Source organism: Mytilus edulis, chromosome 5 (genome assembly GCF_963676685.1).
Source record: "Mytilus edulis chromosome 5, xbMytEdul2.2, whole genome shotgun sequence".
Taxonomy (NCBI): Eukaryota; Metazoa; Mollusca; class Bivalvia; order Mytilida; family Mytilidae; genus Mytilus; species Mytilus edulis.
In genome coordinates, this window is record NC_092348.1 from 84,612,366 (window position 1) to 84,631,320 (window position 18,955).

General features: G+C 31.2%; 3 protein-coding genes across 3 annotated transcripts in view; 1 reads left to right on the plus strand and 2 right to left on the minus strand.

Annotated features, from left to right (window-relative positions):
* The window catches only part of LOC139525515 (large ribosomal subunit protein mL40-like), a 146,625-nt gene that overhangs the window by 114,783 nt on the left and 12,887 nt on the right, over positions 1–18,955 (minus strand). The gene's annotated exons all lie outside the window — the stretch shown is intronic.
* On the minus strand, positions 4,562–13,812 carry LOC139525516 (ubiquitin-fold modifier-conjugating enzyme 1). Its single transcript, XM_071320916.1, has 5 exons — positions 13,645–13,812; positions 11,013–11,144; positions 10,294–10,370; positions 7,814–7,904; positions 4,562–7,212 (listed from the first exon to the last, which is right to left on the minus strand). The coding sequence occupies exons 1-5, from the start codon at positions 13,765–13,767 to the stop codon at positions 7,120–7,122; spliced, it is 516 nt and encodes a 171-aa protein (XP_071177017.1). The 5' UTR covers positions 13,768–13,812; the 3' UTR covers positions 4,562–7,119.
* The window catches only part of LOC139525513 (dynein regulatory complex protein 12-like), a 195,911-nt gene continuing 190,881 nt past the window's right edge, over positions 13,926–18,955 (plus strand). The window contains exons 1-3 of the mRNA XM_071320910.1: positions 13,926–14,085; positions 17,263–17,337; positions 18,160–18,279. Of these exons, the coding sequence (XP_071177011.1) occupies positions 14,031–14,085; positions 17,263–17,337; positions 18,160–18,279 (250 nt within the window). The 5' untranslated portion in view covers positions 13,926–14,030. The remainder of the gene's footprint in view (positions 14,086–17,262; positions 17,338–18,159; positions 18,280–18,955) is intronic.

Consider the following 18,955-nt stretch of genomic DNA (forward strand, 5'->3'; position numbering starts at 1 on the left):
ATACTCTGTTGTAGACCGTATAAAATAGATGCAGTTTTAGACCCTGGATCTGGACTGTATCTTAATCAGTTAACTAAGCGATCCTGTTCTAGACAAATACTTTGTTTTAATAAAAGACACTTTTCTCACCAACAGGACATGGAAAAGCCACTCTGTCCTAACCAGTAGGACATGAAAAGGGACCGTTTTGCGGCACACTCATACCACTAAAAATAAAGGAAGTAACCCCCCCTTTTTTGGGGGGTTTCAGGGGAGATAACTCATTTGATAAACCATATTCTTTGTAATACATTTTGCATGGAAAAACAGACCAAAACACAAAAACTTAAAATTGGCCAATGAACCATGAAAATGAGGTCAAGGTTAGATGGAACCTTCCAAACTGACATGTACCTATTTCCATAATTCCAATCATCATATAGTTCAACTCATGCTTATAGTTTATATATTTGTGAATAGGACCTAATCATGTAGCTTTAATTGATCACTGATCCATTAAATGTAACCTCTTTCTGACGAACATGTAGATATTGCAAAGTACCAAAATACCAAATACATTTAATGTCAAATATAACCTACCAGTGGTTTTAAAAACCAAATGGTGCATGCTAACCTACTGGCCTGGGTAACAGAGAAAACTAAGTCACAGTTTTAAATGAATTTGGTATGCTTCCTGGGCTTACCCAAGATGAATTAGTTGTCACCTTCAAGATGAATTAAAATTGACCTTAAAATTTCACGAGTGAAATAATTCTTGATGACAAATAAAAAGGTCAGCATGACCTCACCTAACAAGAGCATGAGTGAACTTCTTTAAGGTCAATTAGAAGTCAAATGAAAACTGACCCAACATGAGAGGTGACGGACAGACCTGGTAAAGAATAGAAACTTTGATTTCCTTAATAATGCAGGTTGAACTTTCAACCAGGAAAGAGCCTTGAATAAATGACCTTTTAACCATGGTGGTTTCTGAGAAGCTGTTACTAATAAGAAGAGTCAGGAAGTATATAATAACTAGAGGCTCTAAAGAGCCTGTGTCGCTCACCTTGGTCTATGTGAATATTAAAAAAAGGACACAGATGGATTCATGACAAAATTTTGTTTTGTTGATGGTGATGTGTATGTACATCTTACTTTACTGAACATTCTTGCGGCTAACAATTATTTCTATCTATATTGAACTTGGCCCAGAAGTTTCAGTGGAAAATGTTAGTAAAAATTTACAAGTTTTATGAAAATTGTTAAAAATTGACTATAAAGGGCAATAACTCCTAAAGGGGTCAACTGACCATTTCAGTCATGTTGACTTATTTGTAAATCTTACTATGCTGAACATTATTGCAGTTTACAGTTTATCTCTATCTATAATAATATTCAAGGTAATAACCAACCAGATGCTCCGCAGGGCGTAGCTTTATACGACCGCAGAGGTTGAACCCTGAACGGTTGGGGCAAGTATGGACACAACATTCAAGCTGGATTCAGCTCTAAATTTGGATTGTGATTAAATAGTTGACACAGCATAGGTTTCTGACACAGAATGAATGTGTTCTAATGAACTTAAAATTTTTGTTTTCTCTTAGAGCAATTCACTATGCTGTTGAATATTAATCCTCTCAAAACAAGAATGTGTCCTCAGTACACGAATGCCCCACTCGCACTATCATTTTCCATGTTCAGTGGACCGTGAAATTGGGGTAAAAACTCTAATTTGGCATTAAAATTAGAAAGATCATATCATAGGGGACATGTGTACTAAGTTTGAAGTCGATTGGACTTAAACTTCATCAAAAACTACCTTGACCAAAAACTTTAACCTGAAGCGGGACAGACGGACGGACGGACGAACGGACGGACGCACAGACCAGAAAACATAATGCCCCTCTACTATCGTAGGTGGGGCATAAAAATGTGTGAAGAAATTTTCTTTTTTATTTATGAAATTCCAAATGAGAAAAATTGAACCCAATTTTTTTAATCACATCCCCCTTTCCCTTATTCCAAAACTAATCTCAATTAAAATTTCTAATGGAGTTTGCAACAATAACTACTCATTTAAATACATCATAAAATATTAAGATGTAAAAAAAACTGCTTGTTATCACTGAATGTTATTTATTATAATTTATCAGTTGGTAGTAAAAAGTGAATATACATTGTGTATTGTTTATAACAAAGATTTAAGTTGATTCTGGACAAAGAAAGATAACTCCAATTAAAAAAAAATCTTGCTATTGCACAATATTTTGCAATTAGATATTTCTTGCTTACTATTCTGGACAAAGAAAGATAACTCTAATTAAAAAAAATTTGCTATTTCACAATATTGTGCAATTAGATATTTCTTGCCATTGCGCAATACTGTGCAATTGAAAAGACTTGCTATTGCACAATACTTAATATAATAATTTTAGATCCTGATTTGGACCAACTTGAAAACTGGGCCCATAATAAAAAATCTAAGTACATTTTTGGATTCAGCATATCAAAGAACCCCAAGATTTCAATTTTTGTTGAAATCAGACTAAGTTTAATTTTGGACCCTTTGGACTTTAGTGTAGACCAATTTGAAAACAGGACCAAAAATGAAGAATCTACATACACAGTTAGATTTGGTATATCAAAGAACCCCATTTATTCAATTTTTGATGAAATCAAACAACGTTTAATTTTGGACCCCGATTTGGACCAACTTGAAAACTGGGCCAATAATCAAGAATCTAAGTACATTTTTAGATTCAGCATATCAAAGAACCTAACTGATTCATTTTTTGTCAAAATCAAACTAAGTTTAATTTTGGACCCTTTGGACCTTAATGTAGACCAATTTGAAAACGGGACCAAAAGTTAAGAATATACATACACAGTCATGACAGTTAGATTCGGCATATCAAAGAACCCCAATTATTCAATTTTGATGAAATCAAACAAAGTTTAATTTTGGACCCTTTGGGCCCCTTATTCTGTTGGGACCAAAACTCCCAAAATCAATACCAACCTTCCTTTTATGGTCATAAACCTTGTGTTTAAATTTCATAGATTTCTATTTACTTATACTAACGTTATGGTGCGAAAACCAAGAAAAATGCTTATTTGGGTCCCTTTTGGCCCCTAATTCCTAAACTGTTGGGACCTAAACTCCCAAAATCAATACCAACCTTCCTTTTGTAGTCATTAACATTGTGTTTAAATTTCATTGATTTCTATTTACTTAAACTAAAGTTATTGTGCGAAAACCAAGAATAATGCTTATTTGGGCCCTTTTTTGGCCCCTAATTCCTAAACTGTTGAAACCTAAACTCCCAAAATCAATCCCAACCGTTCTTTTGTGGTCATAAACCTTGTGTCAAAATTTCATAGATTTCTATTAACTTAAAGTTATAGTGCGAAAACCAAGAAAATGCTTATTTGGGCCCTTTTTGGCCCCTAATTCCTAAAATGTTGGGACCAAAACTCCCAAAATCAATACCAACCTTCCTTTTGTGGTCATAAACCTTGTGTTAAAATTTCATAGATTTCCATTCACTTTTACTAAAGTTAGAGTGCGAAAACTAAAAGTATTCGGACGCCGGACGACGACGACGACGCCGACGCCAACGTGATAGCAATATACGACGAAAATTTTTTCAAATTTTGCGGTCGTATAAAAACAGCAATATTTCCTTAAAATTACCAATTCAGGGGCAGCAACCCAACAACGGGTTGTCCGATTCATCTGACAATTTCAGGGCAGATAGATGTTGACCTGATAAACAATTATACTCCATGTCAGATTTGCTCTAAATGCTTTGGTTTTTGAGTTATAAGCCAAAAACTTCATTTTACCCCCATGTTCTATTTTTAGCCATGGCGGCCATCTTGGTTAGTTGGCCGGGTCACGCCACACATTTTTTAAACTAGATACCCCAAAGATGACTGTGGCCAAGTTTGGATTAATTTGGCCCTGTAGTTTCAGAGGAGAAGATTTTTGTAAAAGATTACTAAGATTTACGAAAAATGGTTAAAAATTGACTATAAAGGGCAATAACTCCTAAAGGGGTCAACTGACCATTTCGATCATGTTGACTTATTTGTAAATCTTACTTTGCTGAACATTATTGCAGTTTACAGTTTATCTCTATCTTTAATAATATTCAAGATAATAACCAAAAACAGCAAAATTTCCTTAAAATTACCAATTCAGGGGCAGCAACCCAACAAAGGGTTGTCTGATTCATCTGAAAATTTCAGGGCAGATAGATCTTGACCTGATAAACAATTGTACTATGTCAGATTTGCTCTAAATGCTTTGGTTTTTGAGTTATAAGCCAAAAACTGCATTTTACCCCTATGGTCTATTTTTAGCCATGGCGGCCATCTTGGTTGGTTGGCCAGGTCAAGCCACACATTTTTTAAACTAGATACCCCAATGATGATTGTGGCCAAGTTTGGATTAATTTGGCCCAGTAGTTTCAGAGGAGAAGATTTTTGTAAAAGTTAACGACGACGGACGCCGGACGCAAAGTGATGGGAAAAGCTCACTTGGCCCTTCGGGCCAGGTGAGCTAAAAATATCAACAAAACCAAATTCATCATTAGTTTATTTGTAATAGAATAATTTGTTAAGAATTTTGCACCATTATAATAAATAAAAACATTTATTTTTTCGCATCATGAAAGACTTTACATAATATTTAAGAATGTCAGATTTTTCTTCAATTAGATCTTTTAACTGACATATTTCTTAAATAGGCAAATACTTATATGTGCTTCAATATCACTAGGTTAATTGCACAAATCAAGCATCTTATTAATGAGATTAGCCAGAAATCCAGCAAAGTACATCTTATATAATCTTACCAGGTACATGCTAAAATTTCAAGTTATTATTTGAGTATAACTTACATACTGTGGATTCATTTATTTTCGTGGGTATCAATTTTCGTGGATAGAGAAAAAAAGATGTTTCGTGGTATACGTAAATTCGTGGATCGCTGATTACAACAACAAAAAATAGATACGTAATTCGTGGATTTCTTTTTGATTTAGGAGATAGTTTAACCTCCTTGGTTTGATCAATAATAAAACAAAACAAAAAAGAAGAAATTCATTGAAAAAGCTCGCTTGGTCATTCTAGGCTAAAGTGTTCATTGATAACTTCGATTACAATAATGGACAGAGACAACTAATTATTTGTTTGTTTTACAATTTATAAATTCTTGTCTGAATTCTATAAGGCATTCAAAACTTTATGATTGAAAGCTCATTTCCCTAATCACGATATAATAAACAGTGATATAAGTATAAGGTGTGAAAATAAATGTTCCTGTCATAATCAATATTACCTACGGGCAATATCCCCGTACTTAATCCTATTGATGTTTAATCACTGGTAAACCAAACTATGACACGGTAATTAACAACTTGCAGTTATTTTCCATGAACAGTTTTAATCAATTTTAAAAAGTAAATTATCACTGATATTAGATATATTTATTATAGATTTAATTAAAATACTTGTATTTTCTTTCAATAAAAAAAAACCATGTGTTATGTTACAATGTTTATCGCTAGTCAACACTATACTTGAACTGCATAACATAACCGGAAATAAACATCCGACTCAATACACATTTCTCGGGATTATTCTTCGTTGAATTCTTAAATTCGTGGTTCGCTGTTACCCACGAAATCCACGAAAATTGGTATACCACGAATAAAAATGAATCCACAGTACCTGGTATTGTCATTGTTTATTGAGGCATTTGATAGCATAAAGAAATACAATGAATATATTCCAACCTATTTCTTTCAAATTGCAATTAATAATATTAACAAGAATGTGTCCCCAGTACACGGATGCCCCACTCGCACTATCATTTTCTATGTTCAGTGGACCGTGAAATTGGGGTCAGAACTCTAATTTGACATTAAAATTAGAAAGATCATATAATAAGGAACATATATACTAAGTTTCAAGTTGATTGGACTTCAACTTCATCAAAAACTACCTCGACCAAAAACTTTAACCTGAAGCGGGACGAACGAACGAACGAACGAACGGAGCCACAGACCAGAAAACATAATGCCCCTCTACTATCGTAGGTGGGGCATAAAAACATTCATTTGTAAGAGTCCAACTGCTATAACTATAGAATGATTTATGATGATTGAAACTAATCAAAACACATTTCTTTGTATCAATGTTGTACATTTGAAACATTTTTCAACAGTTAATTGTAACAATCTTTAATACTGCATATCTAAATAATATGAACAAAATAATATGAAAATAAAAAATTTGAACATAACAGTCAACCTTAATAAAAAAAAGTTCTATCAGGTTAAAATTTCAATAAACATCCATACATTTAACTTTACAGTACAATGTACATGATTAGAAAATGATCAGACATTTCAATAAGATATATCATATTTGAAACTTACATTGCAGCAATAAAATCACTGAATATCGCAGCTTATTTTTTTAACATGTTAATTTTTTTTTTCAAAATGCAGTTCTGTGGTATCTTACAGAAAAAAAAAATTTCAAAATTTACTGTTATATTTTCCCTCTGTTCCATTGTTATCAAATCACATTAAGACTGACATATTCCATGAGATAATTCATTGCACATTCCAGAACAAGATTCCACTCATTTCAAATGGAATTGTCCAAAAATAACATATACTACTTCTAGTGAAGATATTCAGCATGAAAATTAATTTGATTCCAGTACTGTTGCTTATAATTAGCCACATGATTAAATTTTCAAAAGGTTATTCAGTTTACATTGTATTAATCTGTGCAATGGTTGAAAACAGGGATTAAAACATAAACCAACAAGTTTCCATTCCAATCGCAGAAACTTGTCAAATTAGAATAAAAATAACTTCAAATAATGCATGCTCAAATAATTTTTCCTACAAATTTATATCATAAAAAATCCCAGTATATTTATACATTTAAAAAATTTAAACAATTTAAAGTTTTCTAAATTAAAAGGCAAAGAGACTATTTTCATTACTTTTCATGTATTTTAAATAAACAACAACAATATAGAATATGAAAGAAATGACTGGAATCTTGTGTTTTACTATAACATGAATATCCGAAATTTGTATACTACAATTACAGACATCAAGAAGCAGCACCTATTGTTAAATTGTCCTTGTGAGTAATTATTCCTTTCTGTATTAAGTCTGGTACTTCTACGGCTAACCATGGTCCAAGCTGAAGTAACATAAGTAAAATACAAATAATGTCACATGATTTCTACCTACTGTACAATCACTACCGATATAAAATATAAAAAAAAAACTTTTTTACCAATTGTTAATTTTTAATCAATCCAATGTGGTGCTGAGAATTTAAATAATGCATTAAAATCCATTAAAATTTCAAACTCATAATTGGTAAAAAAAAAAAAAAAAGTATAGAAAATAATCAAATAAATAAAATTTTTAATCCTGACACAAAGAGGAGAAATATTTTTTCTGATGCTAAGTTCACACATTTTATTCGAATTTGATTCGCATTAACTGATTCTAATAAGTTTAATTCGCATTTGAAATGTTTTACGTCCAAACGTAAATTTTAATTCGATTTGCAATGCGCGTCAAATTCACTTTACTGTCCAAACAACGTTAACTTTTAATTCGCATTCCCAAAAACAAATTTCTAATGCGAATTGGATAATGCGATATAGCCACTTTGAATCAATTCAAATTAAAAAAGAGGGGTGTGTAAAAGCGATTAGCAAATTTGATTTGCATTTGATTCAAATTAAATGTACCTGTGAACGAGGCATAAAATAGTTATTTTAACAACTTACCCCTAATGCCATGGCATGTGCTATTCCAAACTTGGGTACATTTCTGGCCCATAATGGTTTAAAATGGTCTGTTAAACAAATCTTTCCACCTCTGAAGTATAACAGAATTTCTTCAATTTATTTTTGTTTTTTTATTAGAATAATTGATAGAAATGTACAATGTTGCTTTAGCAGTGAAGAATAGTCAACAATAGTGTTAGATATGGCATGCTGTAAACTCTTGCATGAATATAAGAGAAAGTGAATTAAACCATAAATCAAATACATATAATAAGTCAAACGAGATGAAGTGTGCACTGTGTGCTATTTCCTAAATGTAAGCCAAATTTTATTATTGAATCAATATTATTAAAATATGTGACAAAACCTGTTCCTATTCTGAAAAGACACAGAGAAGTTTCATATTGTAAATTATAACACAATTATGTTAACCTTCAAGTTTAATTTCTAATGCATATACATGTTGTTTTAGTTGTAATCATCTCTCAAAGATCTGTACAGATTGTCTTATAAATGTAAACCTCAGATCTGTGTACGACCTCAAATCTGTGTCCGTTTCTCAAATCTATGCCCCATCGTGACGTCAATCGCTAATCTATGTCCATAAAGAATTATTTGGCCTCAAATCTGTGGCCGATTTTTTATCATGACATCATTCACAAATCTATGTCCTTAAAAAATAATTTGGCCTCAAATCTGTGGACATTTTTTCTCAAATCTATGTCCGTTATAAAAAATAAGGCTTTAAAACTGTGTAATGTTTTAATTCTTTTTCAGCCATGCATGCGCAAATTTATGCTCGTCTTATAATTTCGGCCTTATAGGTTTTTTTTTATAACTGTGCCTAACCGATCACCTTTGGGGTATTATAATACCTACAGTGTTACCTGGTTAAAAAAATTGTCAACACAATTTGTCCATTTAAACTGTACAATAGGTTTTGTGAGAGATTATCAATAGGTGGTCATTTAACTACCTGTAGATTTTACCTGGTTGTTTTTTGCCCTAAATTTTTTTTCTCAGGTAGTTAAATGACCACCTATTGATAATCTCTCACAAAACCTATTGTACAGTTTAAATGGACAAATTGTGTTGACAATTTTTTATCCAGGTAACACTGTAGGTATTATAATACCCCAAAGGTGATAGGTTAGGCACAGTAAGTCATTTCCCATTGTTCAATCTTCATTTATTGGTATGTGTTCTCCCTGTGTGTACAAGAGCTCAAGTATAAGTAAATCTAGCTAGATTATATCGCTTGTATTTAAACAGGGACTAAGAAAGTCCCTGATCTAAAATATTGTTTTTTAAGTACGGTCTTGTATGATTTTTGTTTTATAAAGTAATTTCTCCATGTTTGTAGTTAAAATCTTTACATGTGTGTGTTATTATTGTAAGCCGTCTTCAATAATTAAACTACACATACTTTTTTTTATTAAAAGGACAGTAAATAATGACTATTGGTATGCAACTTCAGCGTACTTCAATTGTCTTTATTTTTTTCATATTGCTGTTAAATTGACATTCATACCACTTTATCTATTATATGTTATTTAAAATATCAATAAAATCATTCTGAATTGCTAAAAGTAAAAGTTACGCGCTCTATATTTTTAATTAAAATATTTGTAAGTCACAATAAAGCATATATCAATTGTTTGGTCTTAGCTGATATCTATTTAGTTCAAATGTAAAACTTGTAATTATGTCTTTAATAACAAAAATCTTTCCCCGAAAAGAGTCTCTTCTTTATGTTTCGGTACATTCCTTCTCTCCAGAAACCAGATGTAAACACTGCAGTCCATTTGTTCATGGCTGTATTTGTTTTGAATTATTAATATTCCCAAAAAGTAGGAGTAAGTAAAGATATCCCGATAATTGTCAGAAAACATTTCAAGAGGATAAATCTCTAGTTGACGTATTTGAAAATATTCCATCAGTCCACTATTCATAACAGATTTTCCTCCAGTTTAAAAACACAAAATATAAAGCAATTTTAAACCATATGTATTAATAGATAAAATGTTAACCTTGCTTTTGTCATATAAACCACTTGTACTATGTTTGTTCGGTGTGAGTTAATGCTCCATGTTGAAGGCCGTACTTAAACCTGTTATTGTTAACTTTTCATTGTTTACTTGATGACGTTTTTTTTATGTTTGACGTCGATGAAAGGACATAGATTTGAGCCAAAAATGGCCATAGATTTGAGTAAATAAAGGACATAGATGTGAGACAATACAGGACATAGATGTGAGACAATACAGGACATAGATTTGGAACGTCTATGACGCAATATTAAAAAGGACATAGATTTGGTGAAAGGACATAGATTTGAGGCTTACATATATAAATATCTTTTATGATTGTATTGAATGAGTGAATGCATAAGATGATCACAAGATGTAAGTAAAATATTGAATTGAACTGAATACAAAGCCTGCAGAAAAAAACTAAAAACTATTTGACATAAACAGTACCTGTACATTTTGGCTGTTTTACCGTCTAATTCGGGGATTGCTAATTCTGGCGCTGTGGTGGGATACATAACTGGAACCTAAAATGTACCAAAAAAGTGCATAGTTTGTTACAGTTGATTCACACACTTATCATGTTATTTACATGTATCATAATACTGTAATAATTATCTAGAAACTTTCATAGCTAAAGTGTAAAAGTCATGATAAAAACTTTATTCAACATAATTTTTCATTGAAATTTGAACTTTAGTTAGCTTTCCAGATAAAACTAAAAACAGGTGTTTTAGAGAAATAACATAATATTAAATGTAGTATCATTATAGCAAACCTACTTCCAACATGTTTAAAAGTTATGATGAAATGCATGCATCTTGGAGATATTTTAAGTAGCTTTCTGACTCATAAATGGAGAGTGTATGAAAAACTAAATAAATATCACATCATAGAGTTGGTGTATGAAAAACTAAATAGATATCACATCATAGAGTTGGTGTATGAAAAACTAAATAAATATCACATCATAGAGTTGGTGTATGATTAACCAAATATGTAACGGAGTCATACATTGTCATATGTCATGTATGTGCTTACAACACTGAGCAATGTTCATCAATTTTCTTTTATCATCTTTTAATCTTAATTTTCTGCATCCTAAGGAACAATATTTTCAATAATCTTTTACCTTTAATAAAACCACTTCTAAACTACAGTTCACTTACATCAAATTCTAGATCAAATTCATACTTGAGTAACTCATGTATATACCAACACTTTCCAAACCATCTGGTGCCCTCTTTATTAGACTCCAGTCTAAACCAGTCATTATCTGCTCCCTTGTTGTTCTGAACATACTGCAAATATATAATGCATCAGAATAAACTACATGCAATGCAAGAATTATATGTTTTTACTCAATCTTATAATAGATTTATTTGTCAAGTTAAAGTCTTTAGTACACTTATAAATCCATTGAATTTCGGTTGTGTAGCGATTGATATTTTAGTTTTAGATGCTTGATTTTTTATGTTAGTTGTTATTGGCCTCAAACTAGCTGTCAGTAACTCAACTGTGAGTAATCTCAGATCTGTATTGTTGATGGGTTTTATTAATGGGTCAATATTCACAATTGATTCTCCAAAGGCACTTTTCTTCTGTACATGTAGCTCAGTCAATGTCATGTCTGATGGCTCGTTTGGAAACTGGGACATTTTCACATATGTGGTAAAATTCAGGATATCAACATGACTAAGTGTGATTCTTTTTTCTGTAAATTACAATACCCTGAAAACCCTTTCGTGATGCAGCTCCTTATGGTTAAAAAATTCCTTTTTTTCGCACAATAAATTTTTTGAAAATTAAATACATAAAATACATTTTATATCTCCATAGTTTTTAAACATTTATTCTACGGTCCTCTACTTTCCAAATAAACACAAATAGTTAAGTTCAGTCATTTGTTAAAAATAAAAACCTGTCCGTTATCACTACTCAGAGATTTTTTTTGTTTACACACAACTTTTCATTTCCTCATTCACTTGAAGTGCATTAGGGATATTGACCTAAATACCCTGCCATAACCAGTCTATTTTTAGATAAAAAAAAAATCAGCTTTGTATCAATCTGTTGTGTTAAGCCCATTTCAACTAATTTTTTTCCCGAACCTATGAAATTGATTTTGTGAAAGCTAGACATAGCAATCTTTGATTCCGTTATCGGCCTCAGCAACATTTAAATCTGTGGATAATTTTTGTTTAAACATCAACCTGCATGCATCATATGGGTTATTAAGAACAGTTGACAGAAGCTGATCTTCAAGACTATGAAATACATGTAGCATCTGAATTCCAGAGCTCCTAATCTGAAGACAAAATTTTAAATGGATAATATTTGTGGATTAATGAGTTAATGATACAGTTTTCATTGGAAACTGAAAGGAGTGGAACACATGATATAAATAAATTCATCACCTCTTATTGCAATTGCAAGATCTTAAAGTTCCAATTCTGATTTTGACCATTGATACTGAACACTAATTGTTTGTCATGATTATAGTTCAGTTGTTAAAAAAATTAAAATGATTTTGTGTAAAATTAAAAAAGGGATTTTGGTTTTTTACTTTTGAATAAAGGGTATACACTGTACATGTATGTATGTATCTTTTTTCTTTTTTCTTCATACCTGAGTGTACAATTAAAGAAACAGTTCAAATTCAAAAAAGCTGTGCAAGTTTATCATTTCTTGTGGGTCTGAAAGTGCAAGTTTGTCAAGGCAGGTTATTATTTATTATTATTATAATTATTTACAATATTTATATAGCGCATTATCTAAATAAAATTACTGTAAGCGCTTAACATAAAACAATAAATGCAGTTAAAAAAAAAGGTGTTAAACATTAAATCAATCAATGCAATAAGAATGAAATAGAATTTTGAAACACATATAAAAAAACAAAAGGAACAGAATAGTTAAAAAATAAATAATCATAATTAAAAGGCATATTATACTACAACGAAAAGAACAAAGTTAAAAAGTCATTGTCAGTATAAAAAGTTACATGTAATCACTGAAAGCGAGTCTAAATAATGGGTTTTCAAATTTTTCTTAAAAATTTCGATTGAGTGCTCATGTCTTATATGGCTAGGAAGATTGTTCCAGAGGTTCGCAGAAGCTTTGTCGAAAAGTCTTTCTCCATAGATTTTGGTGCGTACACGAGGTTCATAAATCATACCCAATAATCTTGAAAACTTATAATGAAAAAGTAATCAACATATATAGTTTTTAATATACTCATCCAAAGAAAACATTCGTCAGAGGCCAACTTCTTTTTACTGTACAGCTCTTACATTATTATAAAACACATAAACATTTATGAATTACAATCAATATCTTCCTTTTTATTCCTTATAAATCATTTGTAAATATATTTTTTAATAGGGGCTGGATTGGCGTATGGCCGAATCAACATGAAAGCGGTGAAACATACATAACTGAAGAGATAAATGAAAAACAAATTGAGGCCTGATATAGATGGATCCAAGGCTGTCAGTTGGCTCCAGAAGCCTCAAAGCAGCGCATCCATTAATGGCATTATGGACAGGCAAATATCTCCTTTTAGATATTGGACAAGCTCTGACGCCCCCCGCGTGTCTCACAAATTACAGTCATTAGATGTCAGTGTAATCTCAGACTATCATCACATAATTATAAATTAATATTCATGGATATCGTTTCTTTGTTTTACATTGTAAATTTAGTACTATTCAAAATTGCAAATAACAATGAACAATATGCCCGACATATGGAATGGTCTTGGTCAGTTCAGTAAGGGTTGTAAGTGAATACTTCTCAGACCTGTATAAGGGACTGGTATTCTTCTTTAAGTCTTTGAACCCAGAGTTCTCCATCTCTTGGTCCAGCTTTAGTTTTCAGAAGAGGAATCTGAGCAAGAGTTCGCTTCGTGGCTTCGTCCACCATGATGTTTGTTTTTAATTTGAAAGTCAATTGAGCGCTTTTTGATCATGAAATTTACTCGTTAGTGTCAAGCATCAATTAGAAAGGAATTTCATAAACTGGTTTCTACCTATAAAAATTAACCTTTTGAGCAAAGGATGAAAAGAACAAATACCAAATCCAGGCAATAAAATAAGTAAACACCAATCAAAATATTACTTGACTTTATGTGCGTGACTGTTGTGCGTGTTTGACAACACCGTCAACAGTTATCTGTAGTTCCAAAAATGCCTCCCAAAAAGAAGAAGGGGAAGGGGAAAGGCAAAAAGAAGAAGAAGGATGGTAATTAAAGGTTCATGACCCCTTCTATAGGACTGTGCATAGCGAAATTTTAAGTACAAAAAATACCATAGGGAACCACCTAAAAAAAGGGGGGGTATGTTTTTTTTTTTCCTAAACAATATTCTGAAAAACTAAGAAACACATGTATGATGTATATATATATATAAAAAACATTTTTGATCTTTTTTTGTAAAAAGACATTACCAGCACTATAGTAGAAATAATATGACGTCTTGAAAGGCTTTTATCATGTTTATATAAATCTGATCCGTTCGCCCAAAAAAACGTTTGCGCTCATACACGTTAGCCCCTTTCACTTTCACACCTTATACGTTCAAGCTCAAAGTCCATTCACACCATTTTTATTTTTTTTTAATAATTTTGTAATCAAGTTTTTGGCAGGTGTAAACAGGCACTTGTTTCTGTCAATGTGGGGTTTCATAAAAAACTGTTGAAAGTGCCCATGGGGGTTTTAGTGCGCGACAACAATTTCAAAGGTTAAATTCTTTGCGACGTATTTTCGCGCGTGCTGTTTTGTGGTCTTGAAAAAGTGTCATATTTATATGATGATCGAGCTAATTACAAGCCTTTTTCTTAAGTTTATTTGCATGATTCTAGTTATTATATCAGTAGAAAAGATGAACATGAAGCTATAGACCAGGATTTATTTTCATGTGTAAAGATATTAAAAATGTTTAATATTACAGGAAAAAGTGTAACCACATCGTGTGATAAAAATATAATAAATCTTATACTTAATAATACATCTTATAAGGTACTAAAATTATCTTCCTCTTTCGTAACAAATTGTTTTAATGCAAGAAGTAATCTATTGTAATAGATTTTCACTATACCTTTTATCGTTTATTTACATATATATATATATAATTGTTTGTATTTTACTACCATGTATAGCAAATTGTTTATCCATTCGGTCATTACCATTTATTGTAAATGCGTTTGTGCCAATAAAATATTGTCTATTGTCTTGTCTAATGATTGTTGGCTTTTCCAATTTAAAATTATGCACAAAGAAGGACCTTTATCAAGTTGGGAATCAATGTAAGGCCATTAAATGTAAGTGCATTGTACTTTAATGATTTGGTAATGGTATTAATTGAATACATAATTAACATATGTTAAAGCAAGTGTAATGTCAATAAATTAGTGAATAAACAATTACTATTTATTATCTTTATGGTAGTACTGCATCATTGAATTTTGTCAATCAGCCATGCTTTTATTCTTAATCTGTGTGAGAACCTCATTGAAGGTGAAAAATCTCCAATGTTCACGATTTTACAATTCTGACTAACACACAGAGGAATACAACACAAGTTTAAATTCTAGCATGTTAATAGAATAATCCTGAGAGAAAATGTTTTTGATTGACTCATTAATTTGATCACGAGAAACACTGAATTTGATTGGCTGAACAGAATTGTCTCCCTTGGACACAGTTCAAAATCGGGAACAATGAAAATTTTCGAAAAATTTTCACAAATCGTGTTTAAGAGGTTTTTTCACGATCATGTTCGTGCAATCGTGACAAATGTTCAAAATCGTGTAGTACACGCCTTAATCGTAAAAGTTGGCAGGTATTGGGTATTGGGTTTACTATCCATACCAGTACAGTGTTTTTTTGTATCGGTATGGATAGTAAACTCCACATTGACAGAAACAAGTGCCTACATGTAAGTGTACTGTTATAAATATATATTTAATTGTTTCAAAATATAGTGAGATTGTCATCTTAATCATACTGTGGTTAGTGTATTGCTTTAATTTTTGGCATGCTCCCCATACACTTTATCGCTATTTGGAAATTTGTCCCAGTTGACATGCTTGAACTATACACTTTTCCATTGTGGTGTCAGATATTTTGTATTAGGACGTCAAAGTTTTATGTGGAACCTTTGCGATGTCAAGTAGCAGCAGACAAATAGCAATAAGGTGTAATTACGATAAATTAACACAATCTTTACCCATCTGTGCTTATAAGCACCTTAATTAAAACATTTGAAGGCAACTAAAGCATTGTAAAGAAAGGACTATTTTCATTGCTTTGTTAAAATAATAACTAGCCATCTGTGAGCAGGTTAATATGAACCAGATTTTATGCAGACTCCATTTTAATACCTTTATTCAGAAATTCCAGTGATTATCAGTGGAATAATTTGGCTGGAATTCCAGTGAAATAACACTGGAATTTTAACTGTAATTCCAGTGGAAAGCCAATGTAGTTCCAGTGGAATGCCAGCCAAATTATTCGACTGATAATCACTGGAATTGCAGTGGAAATTACAATGAAATATCAGTGGTATTCCAGTGTAATTCCACTGATTTTTTACTTTAGGGTTGGTCAGGTACATGTACATGAAGACTAAATGATCTAAACTTTAAATCAAATCTTTAGATTCAGACACTAAATTTGATTAATGTTTAGAACATAGGTCACAGGTGTCCATGCATTAAACAGAAAAAGAAAGAAATAAGGGATTCTGATCAATGTGGAATATTATAAATGATAAAATACAGAAAGGCTCCAAATATGAGTACCTCAAAACCTAGTGCATGTGGATAAGACAGTTTTTATCTTAGGCCAAATAAAAAAAGATGTGTATTTCCTTTTGCCCTATTTTTAAGCTAAAAAATAGCCTACATGTACCATAGAGTTTTTTTGTTTTTTTTCAATAAGCATATACATGCATGCATGGTTAAAGTCAGAATGTCCCTCTCGTAGACTCAATGTAAAAAAATGGTAAAATAAAAAAAAATCCCTACCTACATTTGTACATGTACCTACCATATTTTTTTATAACAAGATGTAACAAGAAATACACATTATTTTTTTTTGGTCTAACAAAAACGTGACAGTTTTACATTTTTATGCTCAGACAGTAAGCAATAGGGACATTAAGTGCTGCACCTGTCCTGTCCATCCATCCTTTTGTCTATCCAAAATTTAGATTCAACACTCTAACTTAAGTTTGCCTCATCCAAATTTTATGAAACTTACACACAATGCTAAAATCCCCAACATATAGAAAGAACTTCAATTTAGATTTTGAGTAATACACTTTTTTAACTCAGGGAAAATTTCAAAGCTTGAGTCTGTCTTTTATTTATTGAATATATATGAATGTTATTTCCTAATATTTTCCCTATTATTGACAGATCCCATGGCAATGGAGCTTGATGACAAATACAAGAAGACTGTACATGAGATTGAAGCTTTAAAGGACCAGTTAGGTAAATATTGATAGTACATTTGTATTTGTTCAACTTTAATTTAATTACTTTTCTTTCTAGAAAATTATATGTAAGCTACAAGTATCAGCATGATCAGTATTATATAGATATAAGAAACATGGCTTTCAAAACTTTATACATGTATATTCCAAATGCAAACAATTGTAATTTTACCGGACATTGTCAAAATTTATATCAAAGTAAAGTTTAATATGATCACTTTTTTAATGTCAATCATTGGTTATATGATGGCCAACTGATTACCATAATTGCCTTTTGTAATTACTTGGTCTTAAGGGATTAAAATCTGGTTAATTAAGACATAAATGTCCAGCTGGCTCAAATATTTTTTTGAAGCCCTGATAAGAAGATGTGGTATGAGTGCCAATGAGACAACATTACTGCAATTATACTCACTACCTTAAAATTATAGTCATTACACTTTTAAGAAAACTATCTTATTTTATGACTATTTTTATACAATTGTCCTTCTAATAACAAATTTAAAATGAATGAGGCATTCAGTATCATAAAAAAACCATAATGCCAATGGATGAAGGTGTAAGGATGAATAACACCCTCTGTGAAATATTCCTCTTGGATGATAATTTTTTCCCTCATGTGTTAATATAATCTACCGTAGCACCTTCATCCAAGGGCAGCATTTTTATGATAGTTTATTTTTTTGAATGACCGAATTATGCATTTGTATTTAAGTGTTATATTATATCTGAATTTCTTGATCATGAATAAAAAAATATTGTGAAAGTCAATATATTTTTTTATAACAATTCTTCAAGGATATGTTTTGACATTTTTCAGCTGTAAGGAAAGAATTAGCTCGTCGTGGACAAGGTGATGGCGATGCGATGAAAGCAAAGATGAATGAAACAATGGTGGAATTAGAGAAACACAAAAATGATCAAAAAGACATTACTGCTGGTAAATATTAAATTACTGCTGGTAAATATTAAATTACTGCTGGTAAATATTAAATTACTTCTGGTAAATATTAAATTACTGCTGGTAAATATTAAATTCAATGTTTAACTTGATTCATACTTCATTACTGCTGGTAACTATTAAATTATACTCCATTACTGCTGGTATATATTAAATTACTGCTGGTAAATATTAAATTATACTCCATTACTGCTGGTAAATATTAAATTCAATGTTTAACTTGATTCATACTTCATTACTGCTGGTAAATATTAAATTAAATGTTTAACTGGATTCATACTCCATTACTGCTGGTAAATATTAAATTAAATGTTTAACTGGATTCATACTCCATTACTGCTGGTAAATATTAAATTAAATGTTCAACTTGATTCATACTCCATTACTGCTGGTAAATATTTAATTAAATGTTTAACTTGATTCATACTCCATTACTGCTGGTAAATATTAAATTCAATGTTTAACTTGATTCATACTCCATTACTGCTGGTAAATATTAAATTAAATGTTCAACTTGATTCATACTCCATTACTGCTGGTAAATATTAAATTCAATGTTTAACTTGATTCATACTCCATTACTTCTGGTAAATATTAAATTAAATGTTTAACTTGATTCATACTCCATTACTGCTGGTAAATATTAAATTAAATG